At 37.4% G+C, this 23486-nt stretch overlaps 1 protein-coding gene across 2 annotated transcripts in view; it reads right to left on the bottom strand.

Annotated features, from left to right (window-relative positions):
* Nucleotides 1–7236: 7236 nt before the first annotated feature.
* The window catches only part of anos1b (anosmin 1b), a 120912-nt gene continuing 104662 nt past the window's right edge, over nt 7237–23486 (bottom strand). For both annotated transcript variants that reach the window (XM_061883578.1, XM_061883579.1), the window contains 6 exons: nt 21824–22072; nt 14431–14525; nt 10990–11152; nt 10665–10897; nt 10423–10564; nt 7237–8042 (listed from right to left, as the gene is read on the bottom strand). In XM_061883578.1, the coding sequence (XP_061739562.1) occupies nt 10424–10564; nt 10665–10897; nt 10990–11152; nt 14431–14525; nt 21824–22072 (881 nt within the window). In that variant the 3' untranslated portion in view covers nt 7237–8042; nt 10423. The remainder of the gene's footprint in view (nt 8043–10422; nt 10565–10664; nt 10898–10989; nt 11153–14430; nt 14526–21823; nt 22073–23486) is intronic.

Here is a 23486-nt window from a genome sequence, read left to right as displayed (position 1 = left end):
GTAGTGTTTTTGAAGCAGATTGATAAATAATGCATCCGTAGTCAATAACAGATCAAATTAAAGTGATATATATTGTTTTCAATGTCAACCTATCAGCCCCCCAATCTTTACCCCTCAAAGCCCTCATTATATTTAACACCTTTTTACTTTTCTCCACTATTTTGCTGATGTGGGTTGACCAGTTAATATTTTTATCAAACCATATTCCTAAATATTTAAATACTTGTACCTCTTCTATGTTTTCTCCATAGAGTTTTATTTGGAGCTCCTTTTGTACTTTCCTCTTCGTAAAATTTATGACTTTTGTCTTTCCAACAGAGAATCTTAAACCCCAAGCCATCCCCCAGTCTTGAACATTATTTACCGCTTTTTGAATCTTCTTTTCTATATAATTTGTATTTCTACCTCTCTTCCACATCACTCCATCATCAGCAAACAATGCCACCTCCTCTAACCCTTCCACTTCACTAAAAACTTCATTTATCATGATGGAAAATAGTACTGGACTTATTATACTCCCTTGTGGGGTCCCATTTTCCACTTTGTATTCTCTGCTATATTCATTCTGTATTTTTACTAATAATGTTCTACTTGTTAAAAAGTCTTTTATCCATCTCTACATTCTGCCTCTAATCCCAATCTTATTTAGTTTCATCAGCAACCCCTGTTTCCACAACATATCATACGCTTTCTCTATGTCAAAAAATACCGCAAACATACTTTCTTTATTTATTTGTCCCTTTCTAATTTCCTCTTCCAGGTGCACTGCTGGGTCATTTGTGCTTCTTGCTTTGCGAAAACGACTTTGGTAGTTTTTTATAATTTCTTTTGACTCTAAATAATATATTAATCTTTCATTAATCATTTTTTCCATTACTTTGCCCAAATTTGAGGTCAATGCTATCGGCCTATAATTTCCTGCCTCTTCCGGATCTTTCCCTGGCTTGCATATTGGAATTATTACAGCTGTTTTCCACTCATCTGGTAATTTTCCTTCTTCATATATCCTATTATATAATTTCAAGACCACTTCTTTGCCGATGCTACCTAAATTTTTGATCATTTGATAACTCACCAGGTCTTTCCCTGCCGTCGTATTTTTGACTTTTTTTTAAAATTCGAACCATTTCATCCAAAGAAAATGTCATATCCATAGTGTTGGTAAAACTATTATCGTTGTCTTCCTTCATTTCCTCAATATTTAAACTAATTGTTTCTTCTCTCTTTTGTTTTTCTACATTTCTCAAATTATCATTACTGTGCACTTTAACAAAGGTTTTTGCTAAAAGTTCTGCTTTTTCTTTATTTCCTACCACACTCCGCGTTCCATCTTTCATCACATGATTTTTATGTTCTTTTCTGACCCCTGACATTCTCTTGATCATTCCCCACACTTGGCTTAAAGGAGTATTTCTATTTAGTGTTTCACAAAAAGTTCTCCAATGGTGTTTTCTTGTTTTTTTTTATAACATACCTTACTCTAGCTTGATGCCTTTTATATTGAATCATGTCTTGGAAATTATGTGTTCTTCTCAATATTCTAAATGCTCTATTCCGTTCTTGTATTGCATCTGTGCACTCTTGTGTCCACCACGGCACTATCTTCCTTCTTCTCCCTATACTATTCCTTGGTATGCTCTGTTCGGCTGCTTCTATTATGCAATTTGTAATATATGTATTTAATTGTTCAATATCTTGATTTATATCTACTTCCTTTAAAGTTATGTCGGTAATTTCCCTAAATTTCCCCCAGTCACCATGATTATACTTGCATCTTCCTTCTATCCTAGTGCTTTCTGTCCTATGATTTATGTTTATGTGAATGAAGATTGGATAGTGATCACTTCCCATTGTGCTGTATTTATTTACTTCCCACTCCACCTTTCCTGCTAACCCTTGTGACACTAGTGTTAAATCTATTGCTGTTTCTTTACCCGTGACAACATCCAACCTTGTTCCCGACCCATCATTCACACACACCAGTTCTTTTTCCTCCAAAAGTGCTTCCAATGTATCCCCATTCCAGTCATCCGTTTCACCCCACATTGTGCTATGTGCATTAAAGTCACCACACCAAATAATATTGCCACTCCAGTGCTCGATTATTGTTTCTAGTTGGTGAATTTCTAATTTCTTGCATGGATTATAGAAGTTTAGTACTTTGTATCTTTCTTTATTATTCCATACTTCTACTCCTACTATCTCCAGTTCTTGTTTTACTTTTAATATCGAATAATGCATATCTTCCTTAATAAATATGGCACATCCTCCTCCTTGCCCATCATTCCTATCGTTACGTATCGCTATATATCCTTTTATTATAAAGTTTAATTTTGGCTTCAGCCATGTTTCTTGAATACATATTATATGTGGCTTATTTTTCATATTATTAATGTATCCCTTTAATTCCTGTCCGTTTGCTATCGAACGTCTGGCATTCCACTGAACAATTAACATGGCGTTGGATTGTGGTAACATGACTCGGTCTCGTCTACTCTCTGTAGCTCACCTTGCACCTGTTCCCAGGATAGTTCTTTTAAATTTAAAAACTTTGCTGCTGCTTTGACAATTATTTTGATATTCTCAGTCTTGTTTCTAGCCTGTTCTGTACAATTTATTACGTACGCCAGGAATACAACTAGTTTGTCCATGGAAATTCCTGTATTTGCTGCCTCTTGTTTTTTATTTCTTGAACTATTTTCACTTCTGTCCTGTTCTGCACTTTCTTGATTTCTTATTTTAACTGCCTCTGCGTATGTAATATTTCTTTCAACTCTGATTTGCTGTACTTCTGTTGCCTGTTTTCTTATGATGCAGCCCCCATACGCTGCTGTGTGATTCCCGCCACAATTACAACACTTGACCTGTTCATTTTCTCCACATTGTCCATATTCATGGTCTCCTCCACACCGTCCACATCTCATCTTAGCATGACACACACTAGCTATGTGCCCATAGCGTTGGCACTTGAAACAACGTACTGGGGGTGGCACGTAAGCTCTAACATAGAAGCTTAAATACCCAATCATGATTCTCTCTGGTAGGACCTCCTCTGCAAATTGCACTAGCACGGATTTGCTCTCAGTCTTTTCACCGTTCCTAATGCCATCATTCTTTTCATCATAGTGACAGTTCCTCCTTTTATTTCTTTTTTCAGATCATCTAAATTTTCTCCTCTTGGGATTCCTGTCACGACTCCTCTTGCCCCCTTTCGTTCTCCCACTTCGATTTTTTCTTTTATTATTTTGTTGCACAGTTTTTGCAATCGCATTGCTTTGTTCTTTTGCTCTCCATTTTTGCATTTAATCAACAGCTGTCCGTCCCTGAGCACCTTCGCTATCTCCACCTCTCCAATGTCCTTCTTTAATCCCTTAACCAGTGTCATCAAACTAATGTCATTCATATCTTGGTTTGATTTAAATGTATAAATTATCTTATATTCATCCACCATAACCCTTTTCCTCTTATCGACCTCTTCATCGTCTTCATGCACTCTTTTAGCACTCGACTTTCCTTCACTCCCTCCTCTCCCCTTCTTTCCTCTCTCCCCTCTAGTCCTATCCATTTCCATACTATCCTCATACATCCCGTCACTATCCCCTTCCATCTGGATCCAGTCACAAAACAGCTTATGCTCAACCGCCAAAACAGATTTAGACACTCTCGCCGCCGCCAAATTCACTCCAAATGTTTGGTAGTTCCGTATCTCTCCTTCCGGACGAGCTCGAGGCCTATTTACAGTATTGTAATTCAGTGGTTCTCCAGCTTTTTTCAGTGATGTACCCCCTGTGAACATTTTTTTTTTTTTTTAATTCAAGTACCCACTAATCAGAGCAAAGCATTTTTGGTTGAAAAAAATAAAAATAAAGAAGTAAAATACAGCACTATGTCATCAGTTTCTGATTTCCTAAATTGTATAATAGTGCAAACTATTGCTAATTTGTAGTGGTCTTTCTTGAACTATTTGGAAAAAAAAGATATAAAAATAATTAAAAACTTGTTTAAAAATAAACAAGTGATTCAATTATAGATAAAGATTTCTACACATAGAAGTAATCATCAATTACTTAAAGTGCCCTCTTTGGGGATTGTAATAGAGATCCATCTGGATTCATGAACTTAATTTTAAACATTTATTCACAAAAAAATAAATCTTTAACATCAATATTTATGGAACATGGCCACAAAAAATCTAGGTGTCAACACTGAATATTGCATTGTTGCATTTTTTTTCACAGTTTATGAACTTACATTCATATTTTGTTGAAGTATTATTCCATCCATCCATCCATTTTCCTACCGCTTATTCCCTTTTGGGGTTGCGGGGGCGCTGGTGCCTATCTCAGCTACAATCAGGCGTAAGGCGAGGTACACCCTAGACAAGTCGCCACCTCATCACAGGGCCAACACAGATAGACAGACAACATTCACACTCACATTCACACACTAGGGCCAATTTAGTGTTGCCAATCAACCTATCCCCAGGTGCATGTCTGTGGAAGTGGGAGGAAGCCGGAGTACCCGGAGGGAACCCACGCAGTCACGGGGAGAACATGCAAACTCCACAAAGAAAGATCCCGAACCAGGGATTGAACCCCAGACTACTCAGGATCTTCGTATTGTGAGGCAGACGCACTAACCCCTCTGCCACCGTGAAGCCACAAGTGATTCAATAAGAGATAAAGATTTCTACACATAGAAGTAATCATCAACTTAAAGTGCCCTCTTTGGGGATTGTAGTAGAGATCCATCTGGATTCATGAACTTAATTCCAAACATTTCTTCACAAAAAAAGAAATCTTTAACATCAATATTTATGGAACATGTCCACAAAAAAATCTAGCTGTCAACACTGAATATTGCATTGTTACATTTCTTTTCACAGTTTATGAACTTATATTCATATTTTGTTGAAGTATTATTCAATAAATATATAAATAAAATATTCTTGAATTGTTGCTATTTTTAGAATATTTTTTTTAAATCTCACGTACCCCTTGGCATACCTTCAAGTACCCCCAGGGGTACGCGTACCCCCATTTGAGAACCAATGTTGTATTTGAACTCAAATTGTGTATGGTTATATTTACAAAAATATAACAACGTATCTATGTGCGTGGTCAAAAGTTTACATACATTTGTGAAGAACATAATGTCATGGATGTCTTGAGTTTCCAATCATTTCTACAACTCTTTTTTTTTTGGTGATAGAGGGATTGGAGCTGAAGTTTAGTTCTTTTATGAATTTATTATGGGTCTACTGAAAATGTGACCACATCTGCTGGGTCAAAAGTATACATACAGCAATGTTAATATTTGTTTACATGTCCCTTGGCAAGTTTCACTGCAATAAGGCACTTTTGGTAGCCATCCACAAGCTTCTGGTTGAAATTTGGACCACTCCTCTTGACAAAATTGGTGAAGTTCAGTTAATGTGTTGGTTTTCTGACATGCACTTTTTTCTTCAGCATTGTCCACATGTTTAAGTCAGGAATTTGGGAAGGCCATTCTAAATCTTTAATTCTAACCTGATTTAGCCAATCATTTCCCACTTTTGACGTGTGTTTGGGGTCATTGTCCTGTTGGAACACCCAACTGTGCCCAAGACCCAACCTCCGGGGTGATGATTTTCGGTTGTCCTGAAGAATTTGAAGGTAATCCTCCTTTTTCATTGTCCCATTTACTCTCTGTAAAGCACCAGTTCCATTGGCAGCAAAACAGCCCCAGAGCATAATTCTACCACCACCTTGCTTGACGGTAGAGATGTTGTTCCTGGGATTAAAGGCCTCACATTTTCTTCTGCAAACATATTGCTGGGTATTGTGGCCAAACGGCTCCATTTTTGTTTTAATCTGACACCACATGGACAAAGATAAGACCTTCTGGAGGAAAGTTCTGTGGTCAGATGAATCAAATATATATATATATATATATATATATATATATATATATATATATATATATATAAATATATATATGTATGCATGTGTGGGAAAAATCACAAGACTATTTCGTCTCTACAGAACTGTTTCATGAGGGGTTCCCTCAATCCTCAGGATATTTTAGGGAACCCCTCATGAAACAGTTCTGTAGGGATGAAGTAGTCCTGTGATTTTTCCCACACATACATATATTGCGCTCTACCACGGTATCGAGCATTATTCTCTGGATAATCTAATTAAGCCATATATATATATATATATATATATATATATATATACACACACACATATATATATACACATACATACATACATATATATGTACATATATATATATATATATATATATATATATATATATATATATATATATATACACATACATATATATATATATATATATATATACACATATATATATATGTCAGGCTTGCCACTGACAGTTTGTTTGTGTTTTAGTTTTTCCTCTATGTGTTTAGTATTTCCTGTCCTTAGTTCCTGTCAGCACTCTTATTTTGGTTCGGCTTCCTGTTTGTTTCCCTGAGTGCTTTGTTTCTCCTCAGCTGCGGCTGACAGGCACCTGGCCACACCTGGTGTCAATCAGCCCAGTCCTATTTGTACCTGCTTTGTCTTCCAGTCTGGGCTGGATTATTGATTTGTCGATGTCACTTTTTGTCACTCTTGTCATGTATTATCGCTCCTGTCGTGTCGTACCTTGTCGTGTCTTTGCAGCGTAGCGGTAAGTTATATTTGTTTGATATTTGTAGCTTACTGTTTTTTTTCCCCTGCTTCCAGTTTGTTCTTTCATTTTATAAGTACTACTTCTGTTTTCCTGCTCGCAACCCGCTAGCTTCCACACTAGGCCCCTTTTTGTTTTTGCTTGCTTCCATGCTAAGTCTCCTTTTTGTTTTCTAGCTCCCATGCTAGTTTTCTTAGTTTGTTATCCGCCTCGTGCGCGCTTTGTGTTAGTACCCATTTGTGTTTTCTTGTTCTATTAATTTAATTAAATCATGTTGTCCTATTCAATGCCTGCCTCCATCCCTGCATCATGGGATTCGTCACAAATAAACTTTGACAGTATATCCTTCTTTTTTTACATAACTTGTAATTTTGGTTGGTCATAGTTGTATAAAAAAATACAACTTTATCTACACAACGCAAATCTTAACTTTTTGTTAATTTTGTTACTTGCTATTGGCCTATATAATTGAGATGGTTACAAAATAAATATATTTTTCCCAGAATAAAATTATATATTTTTTTACCTTAATAATACCAATGCTCACAAAGTTCATTGACGCAACAAACATTTAATAACAAATACAAAGACAGGAAAATAATAAATACAACAATTGATGCATACAATGAAATATGCTCAAAACTGAAGTAATTAGAATAAAAAAAATTTACATAAAAAATGGCAACATGAAGGGTAACAAGAGTGATCCTTGGGGACGGGGTACACTAACATTTAAATCCTTTCTTCCACGAGCCCAATAAAACAGTGTGGAAAAGTCCTGAATAGTATAACACAATATCATGAACAGACCAAAAATGTATCAAACGAACACATTCATACACATTTGAGTACAAAGTTGAAAAATAACAATATCTAAAATACACTATATTTGAGTTTTCCTCAGCAAAAAGAACCACATTTAAGATAACATTGCAGTCCCTCTGAAATAAACACAATCTATATATTTGTATTTGTACATAAGGTCAGTGCTAAATCATTTTCTACATGATATAATACAAAATGGGTGCCAACACCTCCTTCAGGGTGTCATTTGGTTCCAGTGAAGTTGAGTGCATACATCTTTAGTTCAGCAAATGGTTTTGTAAAGAGTTTGGGAGAAGTGTGATGTTATATATTACTGTTGCAGACTTAACTTTTTACCTTATCTGTAATAAAGAACTGTCACCTGACCCCTTAAAATGATGTATGCTTACAAAACAATCAATGCAATAAGGGAGAATACTTCTTCTGAATGTGCTTCATTCGACCTTTAAATTAAAACAAGTTGAATCTGGAATGACATACCAGTTGTTGGTAAAAAAAGAAAACAATGGTGCAGCAGAGTCCTGTAGCACATAAATCTGAAAGAGATACATGCAATTATTAGTTTATTTTATTGGTTTATTTGATAGGGACATTGCACATACTATTGCACAGGTGCTTTTCTTTTGTTGTCCCCTCGCAAAGGCAAAGTGACAGCACGTTAAAAACACGTTGACCAATAAAATCTACACTACAGATGAAAAAAACCCTTCAATAAAAAGAGAGCACCCACAGAAAGATGAGATCAACTACAATGAATACATAGACCAGTGGTTCTCAACTTTTTACACCAAGTACCACCCTAGAAAACACTTGGCTCTCCATAATGACAAACATTAAAATACAGTACAATAGTAAGCCTAAGTATTCATTAAAACAAGGCAGAGGTTTTATTTAATGAATATATTGAATATGTTGGGCACTGTAGCATTACACACAGTTTGAACACTAGCACTCTGTTGGAATATAGAAAAATAAAAACTACTTTATTCAAGTGATTCTTTGGCATACCACTAGCTCAGGGGTCGGCAACCCAAAATGTTGAAAGAGCCATATTGGACCAAAAAAAAAATCAGTCTGGAGAATATATCTTCTTTTATTGTATTACAAAATAACAAACACGTTATATAAACACATGGAATATTTTTTTTGCTTTGTTTTTAATTTATTTTGTATTTTTATTAAAAAAAAATGTTGGGGGGGAAGAGTGTGTTTCTCATTACCTGTATTTTTGTACCATATCAAATGAATAAATAAACATTCAAAAAAACAAAAAAACACATGGAATAAAACATTTAGTTTATGTCCCCTAGAACAGTGGTTTTAAAATGGGGGTACTTGAAGGTATGCCAAAGGGTACGTGAGATTTTTTAGAAATATTCTAAAAATAGCAACAAATCAAAAATCCTTTATAAGTATATTTATTGAATAACACTTCAACAAAATATAAATGTGAGTTCATAAACTGTGAAAAGAAATGCAACAATGCAATATTCAGTGTTGACAGCTAGATTTTTTGTTGACATGTTCCATAAATATTGATGTTAAATATTTATTTTTTGTGAAGAAATGTTTAAAATTAAGTTCATGAATCCAGATGGATCTCTATTACAATCCCCAAAGAGGGCACTTTAAGTTGATGATTACTTCTATGTGTACAAAATTTTATCTATAATTGAAACATTTGTTTTTAGTTATTTTTATATGTTTTTTTCCAAAATAGTTCATGAAAGACCACTACAAATGAGCAATATTTTGCACTGTTATACAATTTAATAAATCAGAAACTGATGACATAGTGCTGTATTTTACTTCTTTATCTCTTTTTTTTAAACCAAAAATGCTTTGCTCTGATTAGTGGGTACTTGAATTAAAAAAATGTTCACAGGGGGTACATCACTGAAAAAAGGTTGAGAACCACTGCCCTAGAAAACGTAGGTAAACATTACTTTTCACCGACCATTAAAATACCAACTTACAATTTGTAATGTGAAAAAGTAGATGCTAAGGAAGTCCTTGTTTTAACACAGTAAATATTTTTATGGGTGTAAAAAAAAAGTCCAAAGATTAATTGGTACCATATCAAATAAACAATTTTTTTGTCGCTTATCACTTATACACACACACACACACATATATATACACACACATGTACACACACACACACACACACACCTATATATATAAATATATATATACATATATATATATATATATATATATATATATATATACACACATACATACATTCATTGTATTCTCTGTAACACTTTGCACTGTGCCTTATGTCGTGGATTGTCTTACGTTTTTCTTTACAGCCAGGTGGGAGCGCTGTTCTGCTAGTGACAGCTTTGTTCCAACAGTACTGTTATTTTTTAAGGCTAAATTACAACTGCTAAACCAGGGGTGTCACATGTGCGGCCCGACTTAAACAAGTTGAAAAACTTATTCAGGTGTTACCATTTAGTGGTCAATAGTAAGGAATATGTACTGTACTGTGCAATCTACTAAAAACAGTTTCAATCAATCAATCAATCAATCAAAGCATCGAGCTCGCACATTTTGAAAAGTGGAGCCCTACTGTACTTTTGAGGGCCTTCTTGCTTTTTTGGCTTGGAAAAATGTAACATAACCTTAAGGCAGTCAGGCTGAGTCTGCTCTGATTGCTTGACTACTTGTTACCCCGCCAAGTGCTTGAGCCGGTGCCGAGTCTGCAACCGGATCAAAATAAGGCACTGTTTGATGTTACATGAAGCAGGTGGTACCGACGGACTTCGGTCGGTAGCTTAAAAAAGCGCCCACTTCGGTACCGACCTAAACTTATTTCTTTTCTATGATTATAGTGGGGCCCAAGCCACCCTAAAATAATCCCAGTGACGTTCATGCTCTGATTATTTGTATGCATTCAAAAAAAGCTACCTCACAATGGGGTGTCATTTACAGGAGTTTGAAACGTTTTGGAGACGGCGGCACCGTTGCTGCCCCCTGTTGTTAAAACCTGGAGCTGCACTTGGTAAACACTGTCACTCTGGAGGCCATGAACCATCACTGCCCGCTGAGACTGAAAGGTAGAAAACAAAAGCAGAAGACAATGGACCAGTCAAAAGATGGAAACTATGACACACACGGAAAAAAAATACAGTGCTTGATTACTGTCTCACCGGTGCAACTGTCTGCGTCTGAGAGATAAGTGTGTCCTCCTGGCTTTTAAGCCTCATGGTAACTCCTGACTGCAGCGCCCACGTGAACTGGAACCCTTCAACTTCTGCCATGTCCAGTGCATGTTGGGATACCCGCCAGCGAAATACAGCCAGCAGCGTACCATTGACTTGGTAAAACTCTGCTGTGAGCCGCTCAGGACGGAGTACCACCTTTCTGCCTGCTGGGGGGCGCTCTGACACAAAGGATAGAAAATGTTCCCCTTTCTAATCTTTTATCAATCTTATGAAAATAATTTCTGAGCACTCATAAAATCCAGGATGATACCTTCAGCGTAGCAGGGTAAAACTTGGCTTTCTTTGACCCGGACGGAGGAGCAAGTCGGAGTCGTAACCCAGGCAACAGCCTCTGACCCAGGATCCGTCTTCATTGCCACAGCCACCCAGTACTTACAGGCAAACAGTAGGCCTGTGATGGTGTAATGGGTACCCTGGAGGGAGAAAGTATGTCAATGTTTGTGAGGGACCCAATGTTTCATGTGACATATTACCTGTCTTTGGGAACCAAATATAATATTTATTTCATCTTGGAAAAAAAAACCCCACTTGCAACAATTTGTGCTTGGCAGTTAGGTTTATGGGCACCATCAAAGAGTGAGAGATGATGTCATTGTTTAAATTATACACTTCACTGAACAAATATCTCTTTCAATGAACTCAACAAATTGCACACAGCGCAATTATACTTATCAACTATGACAGCATGAATTAAAAACTTACTAGTGGGACACTAGACATATGTTTTTCATAAAAATCTATCTGTTATGTGTATTTTATATAAGTATTTTTTCATGTTAAATATTTTTCTCCAGTTACTCTGACTAATTTCTAAACAGTCGAATAAATGAATGATTGTTTGTCTATGTGTGACTTTTCTGCAGGTGTTAAGAGGCTAAAAAAAAAATTTTTTTAGCTTCTTTCGTGGTGTGCGTGAATTCTATTGCAGCTGTAACTAATCATTTTAATTGCGAATTTTGATCCGAAATCAGAGAAGACTTTTGCAGAGGTGTGCAGTACGCCCGCTGACTAATTACCTTTAATATAGACCCGGCAATTATTTCGACTCGGAGACCACATAGAGACGAAAAATGTGTCTGGGGTGTTTAGTTGTGTGTGTGTGTGTATATATATATATATATATATATATATATATATATATATATATGTACAAACCCCGTTTCCATATGAGTTGGAAAATTGTGTTAGATGTAAATATAAACGGAATACAATGATTTGCAAATCCTTTTCAACCCATATTCAATTGAATGCACTACAAAGACAACTCATAAACTTCTTTTTTTTTTTGCAAATAATAATTAACTTAGAATTTCATGGCTGCAACACGTGCCAAAGTAGATGGGAAAGGACATGTTCACCACTGTGTTACATCACCTTTTCTTTTAACAACACTCAATAGTTTGGGAACTGAGGAAACTAATTGTTGAAGCTTTGAAAGTGGAATTATTTCCCATTTTTGTTTTATGTAGAGCTTCAGTCGTTCAACAGTCCAGGGTCTCCGCTGTCGTATTTTACGCTTCATAATGCGCCACACATTTTCAATGGGAGACATGTCTGGACTGAACGCGGCCCAGGAGAGTACCCGCCGTCTTTTTTTACGAAGCCACGCTGTTGTAACACTTGTCTTGCTGAAATAAGCAGGGGCGTCGATGATAATGTCGCTTGGATGACAACATATGTTGCTCCAAAACCTGTATGGACCTTTCAGCATTAATGGTGCCTTCACAGATGTGTAAGTTACCCATGCCTTGGGCACTAATGCACCCCCATACCATCACAGATGCTGGCTTTTGAACTTTGCGCCTATAACAATCCGGATGGTTATTTTCCTCTTTGTTCTGGAGGACACCACGTCCTCTTTTTCCAAATATTATTTGAAATGTGGACTCGTCAGACCACAGAACACCTTTCCACTTTGCATCAGTCCATCTTAGATGAGGTCGGGACCAGCCAAGCCGGTGGCGTTTCAGGATATTATTGATAAATGGATTTGGCTTTGCATAGTAAAGTTTTAACTTGCACCTACAGATGTAGCGAACAACTGTAGTTACTGACAGTGGTTTTCTGAAGTGTTCCTGAGCCCATGTGGTGATATCATTTACACACTGATGTCGGTTTTTGATATAGTACCGCCTGAGGGATCAAAAGTCTGTAAAATCATCGCTTATGTGCAGTAATTTCTCCAGATTCTCTGAAATGTTTGATGATTTTACAGACCGCAGATGGTAAAATCCCTCAATTCCTTGCAATAGCTCATTGAGAAATGTTGTTCTAAAACTGTTCAACAATTTATTTACAAAGTGGTGACCCTCACCCCATCCTTGTTTGTGAAAGACTGAGGATTTCATGGAAGTTGCTTTTATACCAAATCATGGCACCCAACTGTTCCCAATTAGCCTGCACACCTGTGGGATGTTCCATATAAGTGTTTGATGAGCATTCCTCAACTTTATCAGTATTTATTGCCACCTTTCCCAACTTCTTAGTCACGTGTTGCTGGCACCAAATTGTAAAGTTAATAATTATTTGCTAAAGAAAAAATGTTTATCAGTTTCAACATCAAATATGTTGTCTTTGTAGCATATTCAACTGAATATGGACTGAAAATGATTTGCAAATCATTGTATTCCGTTTATATTTACATCTAACACAATTTCCCAACTCATATGGAAACGGGGTTTGTATATATATATGTGTATATATATATATATATATATATATATATATATATGTATATATATATATGTATATATATATATATATATATATATATGTATATATATATGGATATATATAAATATATAGATATATATACATATATATATATATACATATATATATATATATACGTATACATATATATATATATATATATATATATATATATATATGTATATATATGCATATATAATGTATTAATTTGATTAGAATTTCTATTTGTAATCAGCCTGACCTAAGTCTTGATAATACATTTTATGATTAACACATTGTTTCATATCATTTGACAAGGTTTATCCTGTTAAACTATAACTATGTTAGATATAATTATCGAATAAGATTAAAATCAAGAGTAAGATTAGCAATTCGGTGTTATTTGAAAAAGTTGGGTCCGCAGGTCAAAACGATTAAGAACCCCTTGCATAAAAATATTGTGAAAAAGCTGCCACCGGCAATTAAGCACCCCCACCTGGCTGAATGTATGCATAACATCAGATACACTGCAGAATGTATTCTGTTTGTGTTTGCAAAAAGCCACGTATTAGCCATGCAGCTCCCAAATGGTAACAAACTGAGGGATTTTGTACTTATTCATCATACAGACGGCTATTAACATTGAGCATAAACAATCGTTATGTAACTCTATGTGTACCTGAAAAGCAGCGACGCATACAAAAACAAATATTAAGGCCCGTGGAAGAAAAGTGCGTACATGTTTTGCAGGTCTGTTCAAATGATACATTTGTAAAGAAGCAAAGAAATCTGAGACACAGATGATGAGAAAAGGGATGTGGGACGAAGTGCTGATGGCTGAGAGACATAGTTACACAAACACAGAAGATGAGGGCATTCCATTAGGAAAAATGAGTTGTGGTGCTGAAACCCAACCTGCCATACACTCACATAAGCAATAATAAGCAACAGCCAACAACCCCTTGTGTGACACGTCATTAGTCGGCCGGGACAGATCTACCTGCACGCTTGCTGTGCCCCCGGTGCTTGTAATATTAGTGCTGCAGGTATGTGGACGCCACCGCAAAACGTATTCACCCGGGTGACGAAGTCTGGCTGAAACACAAAAAAGAACAGAAAAGAGACGTCAGACGCGCATACTGAGAAGGAGCAAGACCAACATGTCCCAATCCTGTTTTTGTACCAACATTTTGTATCTCCTCTTCCTGTCCAGCTGCCAACATCTACAAGAGAAAGGGCAGGGGGGCACTCGCTTGGGTTTTACCTCTCAGGCTACATTTTATCTGAGTTCACTGTTAATATATCCCACATAACAAAGTTCAACATAAAACATTATCTAAACCAGGGATTCGCCAAAAACCATTTGATCAAAGTACAATGTTTTATTTTCCTGTATTCAAACACAATTTTACTGTTCAAACTGTGTGTAATGTTACAGTGACCGAAAACATTTAATATACTTGTTAAGTAATAGCTCTGCCTTGTTTTTAATGAATATATGGGCCAGCTACGCTACCGTAGTTGAATGTTGATCATTATGGTGCTATTTTTTTTATGGGGAGTTACTTGGTGGTATCCATCCATCCATTTTCTACCGCTTATTCCTCTTTGGGGTTGCAGGGGGCACTGGTGCCTATCTCAGCTGTCTTCGGGCGGAAGGCGGTGTACACCCTGGACAAGTCGCCAACTCATCGCAGGGCCAACACAGATAGACAGACAACATTCACACTCACTTGGTGGTATGAATGGGAAAAAAACAACTATGAAATCCATCCATCCATTTTTTACCGCTTGTGCCGTTCGGGGTTGTGGGGGGTGCTGGAGCCAAATCCAGCTGTATTCGGGCAGAAGGCGGGGTACACCCTGGACAAGTCACCCCCGTATCGCAGGGCCAACACAGATAGACAGACAACATTCACACTCACATTCACACACTAGGGCCATTTTAGTGTTACCAATCAACCTATCCCCAGGTGCATGTCTTTGGAAGTGGGAGGAAGCCGGAGTACCCGGAGGGAACCCACGCAGTCACGGGGAGAACATGCAAACTCCACACAGAAAGATCCCGAGCACAGGATTGAACCCAGGACTACTCAGGACCTTCGTATTGTGAGGCACATGCACTAACCCCTGTTCCACCGTGCTGCCCCAGCTATGTAATACAACACAATAATGGTATATATAATAATCTAAGGCAAAAAGTCAAATTAATCATTATTATTAATTATAATTACAAATAGAAATTATAATTAATAATAATGATTAGATAGATAGATAGATAGATAGATAGATAGATAGATAGATAGATAGATAGATAGATAGATAGATAGATAGATAGATAGATAGTACTTTATTGATTCCTTCAGGAAAATTAAAATTCCAGCAGCAGTGTACAGAGTTGAGATCAATTTAAAAAAAGTAAAAAGTAAATAACGGGGGTTTAAATGGAAACAAATTAGAGAAATAGATTAAGGCGCAGTCAAGGCGTAGAGGGGTTACGGTTTGGTGGCCCCGGGATTAGGTCTCTGCTTTTTGCAGAGGATGTGGTCCTGATGGCTTCATCTGGCCGGGATCTTCATGCTACGTGGGGGGCGGTATAGCTCGGTTAGTAAAGCGGCCGTTTCAGCAACTAGAGGGTTGCAGGTTCGATTCCCGCTTCCGCCATCCTAGTCACTGCTGTTGTGTCCTTGGGCAAAACACTTTACCCACCTGCTCCCAGTGCCACCCACACTGGTTTAAATGTAACTTAGATATTGGGTTTCACTATGTAAAGCGCTTTGAGTCACTACAAAAAGGCGCTATATAAATATAATTCACTTCACTTCACTCCGTTGTAGTGAAGAAGGAGCTGACCCGGAAGGCAAAGCTCTCAATCTACGTTCCCTCCCTCACCTATGGTCATGAGCTTTGGGTCATGACCGAAAGGACAAGATCACGGGTACAAGCGGCCGAAATGAGTTTCTTAACAAGGGAAGACCGCCAGGTGGCGGGGCTCTCCCTTAGAGATAGGGTGAGAAGCTCTGCCAATCCGAGAGGAGCTCAAAGTAAAGCCGCTGCTCCTCCACATCGAGAGGAGCCAGATAAGGTGGTTCGGGCATCTGGTCAGGATGCCACCCGAACGCCTCCCTAGGGAGGTGTTTAGGGCACGTCCGACCGGTAGGAGGCCACGGCAAAGACCGAGGAGAGGTTGGGAAGGTTACGTCTCCCGAGTGGCCTGAGAACGCCTTGGGATCCCCCGGGAAGAGCTGGACGAAGTGGCTGGGGAGAGGGAAGTCTGGTCTTCCCTGCTTAGGCTGCTGCCCCCGCGACCCGATCTCGGATAGGCGGAAGAAGATGGATGGATGGATGGAATTACAAATAGTTTTTCAAATAAATACAGATATTAGGGCGCTGAATCTTTGGGATTTGATTCTTGGGGTTAACGATTCTAAATAAATACTTTTGTAAAAGCATTAGGTGCCAGTTCTCTGATTAACTACATTTCTCCATGAAATTTCGAAACAGCTCTAATACATTTTCTTATTACTTGAAAGAAAACTGGTTTTCGCATTGAGCCACATTTGACTAACTGCACTAGAGCAAGCCCGGTCACAGGCAATTACAAAGCCTGCTAGCCTGGGTATGGAGTCAGTTAAGTTAGAACTAGCCAGCGCCAGGCTGGATGATCCCTGTACACATAGTAATTTTCGTAGAATAATACACAACTCACAAAATGTTTTTTGTGCTATGACTATGACTACGTCAGAGTTAGACATGCGTTCTACTGAGGTGGCAAATTATGATGCGTTCAGTTTATCGCAGCACCAAGTAGACAATCTGAAAATTCCCGTCATATCAATTCCTAGATATGGTCGTAATTATTTTAAGTACACTGCGCATAATAAACACAACATTATTAATATTGCTACTACGGATAATTTGATCAACAACTCCTTAAAACAGCCCACTACCTATAATATGGGCTTTCTAAACATCAGATCTTTGTCTCCCAAAACATTATTAGTTAATGAGGTCATTAGAGACAACAACCTTAACGTCATCGGTCTTAGCGAAACCTGGCTTAAACCAGACGACTTTTTTGCGATAAATGAGGCATCCCCTCCTAACTATACGAATGCGCATATTGCCCGTCCCCTTAAAAGGGGAGGGGGGGTCGCACTAATATACAACGAAAACTTTAACTTTAGTCCTAACTTAAATAATAAATATAAATCGTTTGAGGTGCTTTCTATGAAGTCTGCCACACCTCTGCCTCTGTGCCTGGCCGTTATCTACCGCCCCCCCAGGGCCCTATTCGGACTTTATTAGTGAATTCTCAGAGTTTGTTGCTGATCTAGTGACACACGCCGATAATATAATTATAATGGAGGACTTTAATATCCATATGAATACCCCATTGGACCCACCGTGCGTGGCGCTCCAGACTATAATTGATAGCTGTGGTCTTACACAAATAATAAATGAACCGACGCATCGCAGCGGTAATACGATAGACCTAGTGCTTGTCAGAGGTATCACCGTTTCCAAAGTAATGATACTCCCGTATACTAAAGTAATGTCCGATCATTACCTCATAAAATTCGAAGTTCAGATTCATGTTCGGCAAGCTAATAATAATAAAAACTGCTATAGCAGCCGCAACATTAATGCTGCCACAACGACGACTCTTGCTGACCTACTGCCCTCGGTAATGACACCGTTCCCAAAGTATGTGGGCTCTATTGATAACCTCACTAACAACTTTAACAACGCCCTGCGCGAAACCATTGATAGTATAGCACCGCTGAAGTTAAAAAAGGCTCCAAAAAGGCGTACGCCATGGTTGCCCACATCTGAGGTCCTCTCCAAGGTTTCTCATAGTCAGCATTGTCACTGGCGTCCCACTGGATGTGAATTCTCCCTGCCCACTGGGGGTGAGTTTTCCTTGCCCTTTTGTGGGTTCTTCCGAGGATGTTGTAGTCGTAATGATTTGTGCAGTCCTTCGAGACATTTGTGATTTGGGGCTATATAAATAAACATTGATTGACATTGATTGGTTTTGTTTTGTAAAATTCCAGCCACACATTTAATAAAGTCAATAAATATAAGGCAACAAGAGAAGTATCCCTCACTTCTCTTTTGTAAAGTAAATCAGTACAGCAGATATGGGCATCAATATGATTTTCCTGAGTGGCTGGTCGGGACAGAGAAAAAATAAAAAAATAAAATAAAATACAACTTTTTTTTTTTTTTTAAATCGATTAAGAATAGGTAAAAATAAGAATTGAGATTCATTAAAAAAAATATATATATATTTTACACCCGTAATACATATAGAGTGGTATCTTGACCTAAGAGTGCCTCAACTTTTTGAAATAAGACCTGTCTCTTTGGTAATTGTTGTGCTTTAAGTTACAGGCAAAAATTGGAGTTACAAGCGTCCCCGTTGCACTGCAAAAAGTCAGTGTTCAAAAACAAAAAACAAAAAATACAAAAATGAGGGGTATCTTACTTGAACTAAGCAAAATTATCTGCCAATAGAACAAGAAAATTCGGCTTGTCAAGACCTTCCAATACAAATAAAATTAGCTAACCTCAATGAACCCCAAAATACCTTAAAATAAGTATATTCTCACTAATAACAAGTGCAGTTTTCTTGGTAGAAAAAAAAGAGACGTTTTTCCTCAATATGTTGAAAAATATTCTTAAATTAAGTAAATGCTAGTGCCATTATCTTGACATGATGATATGCGCTCGGCATCATAATTTTTATTTTTTTAATGCTTGAAGTAAGACCTACTAAGTGGCCTAGTGGTTAGAGCTAGGGTCACCAACGCGGTGCCCGCGGGCACCAGGTCGCCCGTAAGGACCAGATGAGTCGCCCGCTGGCCTGTTCTAAAAATAGCTCAAAAAGCAGCACTTACCAGTGAGCTGCCTCTATTTTTTAAATTGTATTTATTTACTAGCAAGCTGGTGTCGCTTTGCTCGACATTTTTAATTCTAAGAGAGACAAAACTCTAATAGAATTTGAAAATCCCCAAAAATATTTTAAAGATTTGGTCCTCCCTTGTTTAAATAAATTCATTTATTTTTTTACTTTGCTTCTTATAACTTTCAGAAAGACAATTTTAGAGAAAAAATACAACCTTAAAAATGATTTTAGGATTTTTAAACACATATACCTTTTTACCTTTTAAATTCCTTCCTCTTCTTTTTTTTTATTGTAAAGAATATAAATACATTTTAATTTAATTCTTCATTTTAGCTTCTGTTTTTTTGACAAAGAATATTTCTGAAATATTTCTTCAAACTTATTATGATTAAAATGAAAAAAATATTCTGGCAAATCTACAAAAACTTTAGAATTAAATTTAAATCATATTTCAAAGTCTTTTGAATTTCTTTTAAAATTTTTGTTCTGGAAAATCTAGAAGAAAGAATGATTTGTCTTTGTTAGAAATATAGCTTGGTCCAATTTGTTATATATTCTAACAAAGTGAAGATTGGATTTTAACCTATTTAAAACATGTCATCAAAATTTTAAAATTAATCCTAATCAGGAAAAATTATTAATGATGTTCCATAAATAATTCTTAACATTTTTTCAAAAAGATTCAAATTAGCTAGTTTTTCTCTTCATTTTTTTCAGTTGAATTTTGAATTTTAAAGAGTCGAAATTGAAGATAAACTATGTTTTAAAATTTAATTTTAATTTTTTTTGTGTTTGCTCCTCTTTTAAACCGTTCAATTAAGTGTTTTTTTCATCATTTATTCTCTACAAAAACCTTCCGTAAAAGGAAAAAAAATGTGCGACGGAATGACAGACAGAAATACCCATTTTTTAAATATATATATCGATTCATTTATTAAAGGTAAATTGAGCAAATTGGCTATTTCTAGCAATTTATTTAGGTGTGTATCAAACTGGTAGCCCTTCGCATTAATCAGTACACAAGAAGTAGCTCTTGGTTTCAAAAAGGTTGGTGACCCCTTGGTTAGTGTCCGCCCTGAGATCGGTAGGTTGGGAGTTCAAACCCCGGCCGAGTCATACCAAAGACTATAAAAATGGGACCCATTACCTCCCTGCTTGGCACTCAGCATTAAGGGTTGGAATTGGGGGTTAAATCCCCACAAATGATTCCCAGTCGCGGCTTGCTGCTGCCCACTGCTCCCCTCACCTCCCAGGGGTCAAATGCAGAGGACAAATTTTGCCACACCTAGTGTGTGTGTGTGACAATCATTGGTACTTTAACTTAACTTTATACTTGTGAGTGTTAATGACACAGCTTTGCATCAGTTTATATTCTAGTTTCAAGCATGTTTTACTCAAAATAGGTCAGATAATCTTAGCAACAAGCTGCAATAATACTTAAAACAAGTAAGACACTCTAACATAAAATCTGCTTAGTGAAAATAATTATCTTATCAGACAGAAAATATCCCCCTTATTTGAGATATTTCATTTTACTTAGATTTCAGTTTTTGCAGTGTATTAGTTGGTATAGCAAATGCCACAGTCAACCCCACAAAATCTGCCCAAAACATCTGGTTTTATTCGCTCTTAGAGATGGACATAACTTGTTTTTTCCATCCGTGGGAAAAAAAGAAAGTGAGTGTAAAGGACAGTGCTGAGAAGAAGTAGTGAATGGTATTCACTGAATTAAAGAAATAAATCATCAAAAACATGACAAGTGTGTCGTTGACTTGACTGTTTCAATGTGTGACGTTGATTTGAGATACAAGTGTTTTGAGTTAAGAGCTCCGTCACAGAACCAATTACGCTGGTAAGTTGAGGTACTGCTGTACATTATACATTGTTATGTATTTGCATTATTACAGTAATAAAGATTGTATGCTACATTACCGTATTTTTCGGAGTATAAGTCGCATCTGCCGAAAATGTATCATAAAGAAGGGAAAAAACATATATAAGTCGCACTGGAGTATAATTCGCATTTTGGGGGGAAATTTATTTTATAAAATAGACATTTGAAAGGCAATTTAAAATAAATAAAGAATAGTGAACAACAGGCTGAATAAGTGTACGTTATATGAGGCATAAATAACCACCTGAGAAGGTGCCTGGTATGTTAACGTAACATATTATGGTAAGAGTCATTCAAATAACAATAACATATAGAACATGCTATACGTTTACCAAACAATCTGTCACTCCTAATCGATAAATCCCATGACATTTTATACGTCTAGTCTCTTACGTGAATGAGCTAAATAATATTATTTGATATTTTACGGTAATGTGTTAATAATTTCACACATAAGTCGCTCATAAGTCGCACCCCTGGCCAAACTGTGGAAAAAACTGCGACTTATAGTCCGAAAAATACGGTACTATGTTTTGGGAACTTGTTTTTGTCTTTTTGTTGGTGTTGTGTGTTTCCATAGCAACCCACCGTGGTTAGACCTCTTCCAGAACACCTTGACCTGCAGCTGACCATTATGGTAATGGGGGGCAGCAACCCACAGGCGAAGATCACCGGGGATGATTGGGTCGAGAGGGGATTCCGGATGAGGTGGAGAAGACAAGAGACGACGCTCAGGTGAGGATGAGGACGGTAGGGAGGGAGACAAATGCAGCGATGGGGATGATGAGGACGACGTGAAGGGGAGCTCATTGGAGAAGGCTTCAGCTTTGGTGGAATCTAATGGACCGGGAGGACAAAATTCGTCAGTGTATATCTGACTCATTTAATGAATATGAAAAACACTTTTATTCCTTTACGTAAGGATGCTTAAAGGGGAACATTATCACAATTTCAGAAGGGTTAAAACCAATAAAATCAGTTCCCAGTGGCTTATTTTATTTTTCAAAGTTTTTTTAAACATTTTACCCATCATAGAATATCCCGAAAAAAGGCTTTAAAGTGCCTGATTTTTGCTATCTGTGAAGCCCTCGTCCATTTTCCTGTGACGTCATCCAGTGATGCCAATACGGATAGCACAGCAAGATATAGCGACATTAGCTCGGATTCAGACTCGGATTTCAGCGGCTTGAGCGATTCAACAGATTATGCATGTATTGAAACGGATGGTTGGAGTATGGAGGCAGATAGCAAAAACGAAATTGAAGAAGAAACTGAAGCTATTGAGCGAATAGCTATTGAAGCTATTCGGCCATGTCTGCCTTAGCATCGCCGGTAAAATGTGCAGACCAAACGATCGGGACTTTCGCATCTTGTGACACTGGATAAAATTTAATCTGTCGATTGGTAAGTGTTTGTTTGGCATTAAATGTGGGTGGAGGGAAACGCTGGATGCAAATATAGCTACAAATGTAAATACAGCTAGCCGAAATAGCATGTGAACATCGATTAGCTGGCAGTCATGCCGCGACCAAATATGTCTGATTAGCACATAAGTCAATAACATCGACAAAACTCACCTTTGTGATTTCGTTGACTTTATCGTTAGAAATGCATCTGCAGGATGACTGCCTTAGCATCGCCGGTAAAATGTGCAGACTAAACGACCGGGACTTTCGCATATTGTGACACTGGAACAACTTAAACCCGTCGATTGGTCAGTGTTTGTTTGGCATTAAATGTGGGTGGAGGGAAAGGCTGGATGCAAATATAGCTACAAATGTACATACAGCCAGCCTAAATAGCATGTTAGCATAGATTAGCATGCCGCGCTAATCGATGCACATTCTACGTAAATCAACTTGAATCCGTCCCTGATCGTGTTGTTACACCCTCCGACAACACACCGACGAAGCATGATGTCTCCAAGGTACGGAAAACAGTCGAAAAAACAAAAAATAACAGAGCTGATTTGACTTGTAGTATATAATGTGTTTGAGAAAATGGTGGTTGACTACCTAGGTGACGTCATCGCTCCGAGAGCAAATAATAGAAAGGCGTTTAATTCGACAAAATTCACCCATTTAGAGTTCGGAAATCGGTTAAAAAAACATATGGTCTTTTTTCTGCAACATCAAGGTATATATTGACGCTTACATAGGTCTGGTGGTAATGTTCCCCTTTAACCCATTTATCACTTATTTATTCTCAAGCAAACATTATTCATGTAGTCAAAGTAGTGACAAAACAGTAA

Source organism: Nerophis ophidion, linkage group LG22 (genome assembly GCF_033978795.1).
Source record: "Nerophis ophidion isolate RoL-2023_Sa linkage group LG22, RoL_Noph_v1.0, whole genome shotgun sequence".
NCBI classification, from domain to species: Eukaryota; Metazoa; Chordata; class Actinopteri; order Syngnathiformes; family Syngnathidae; genus Nerophis; species Nerophis ophidion.
The sequence above is the reverse complement of the archived record's forward strand: the minus strand, read 5'-3'. Positions and strand labels throughout refer to the sequence as shown.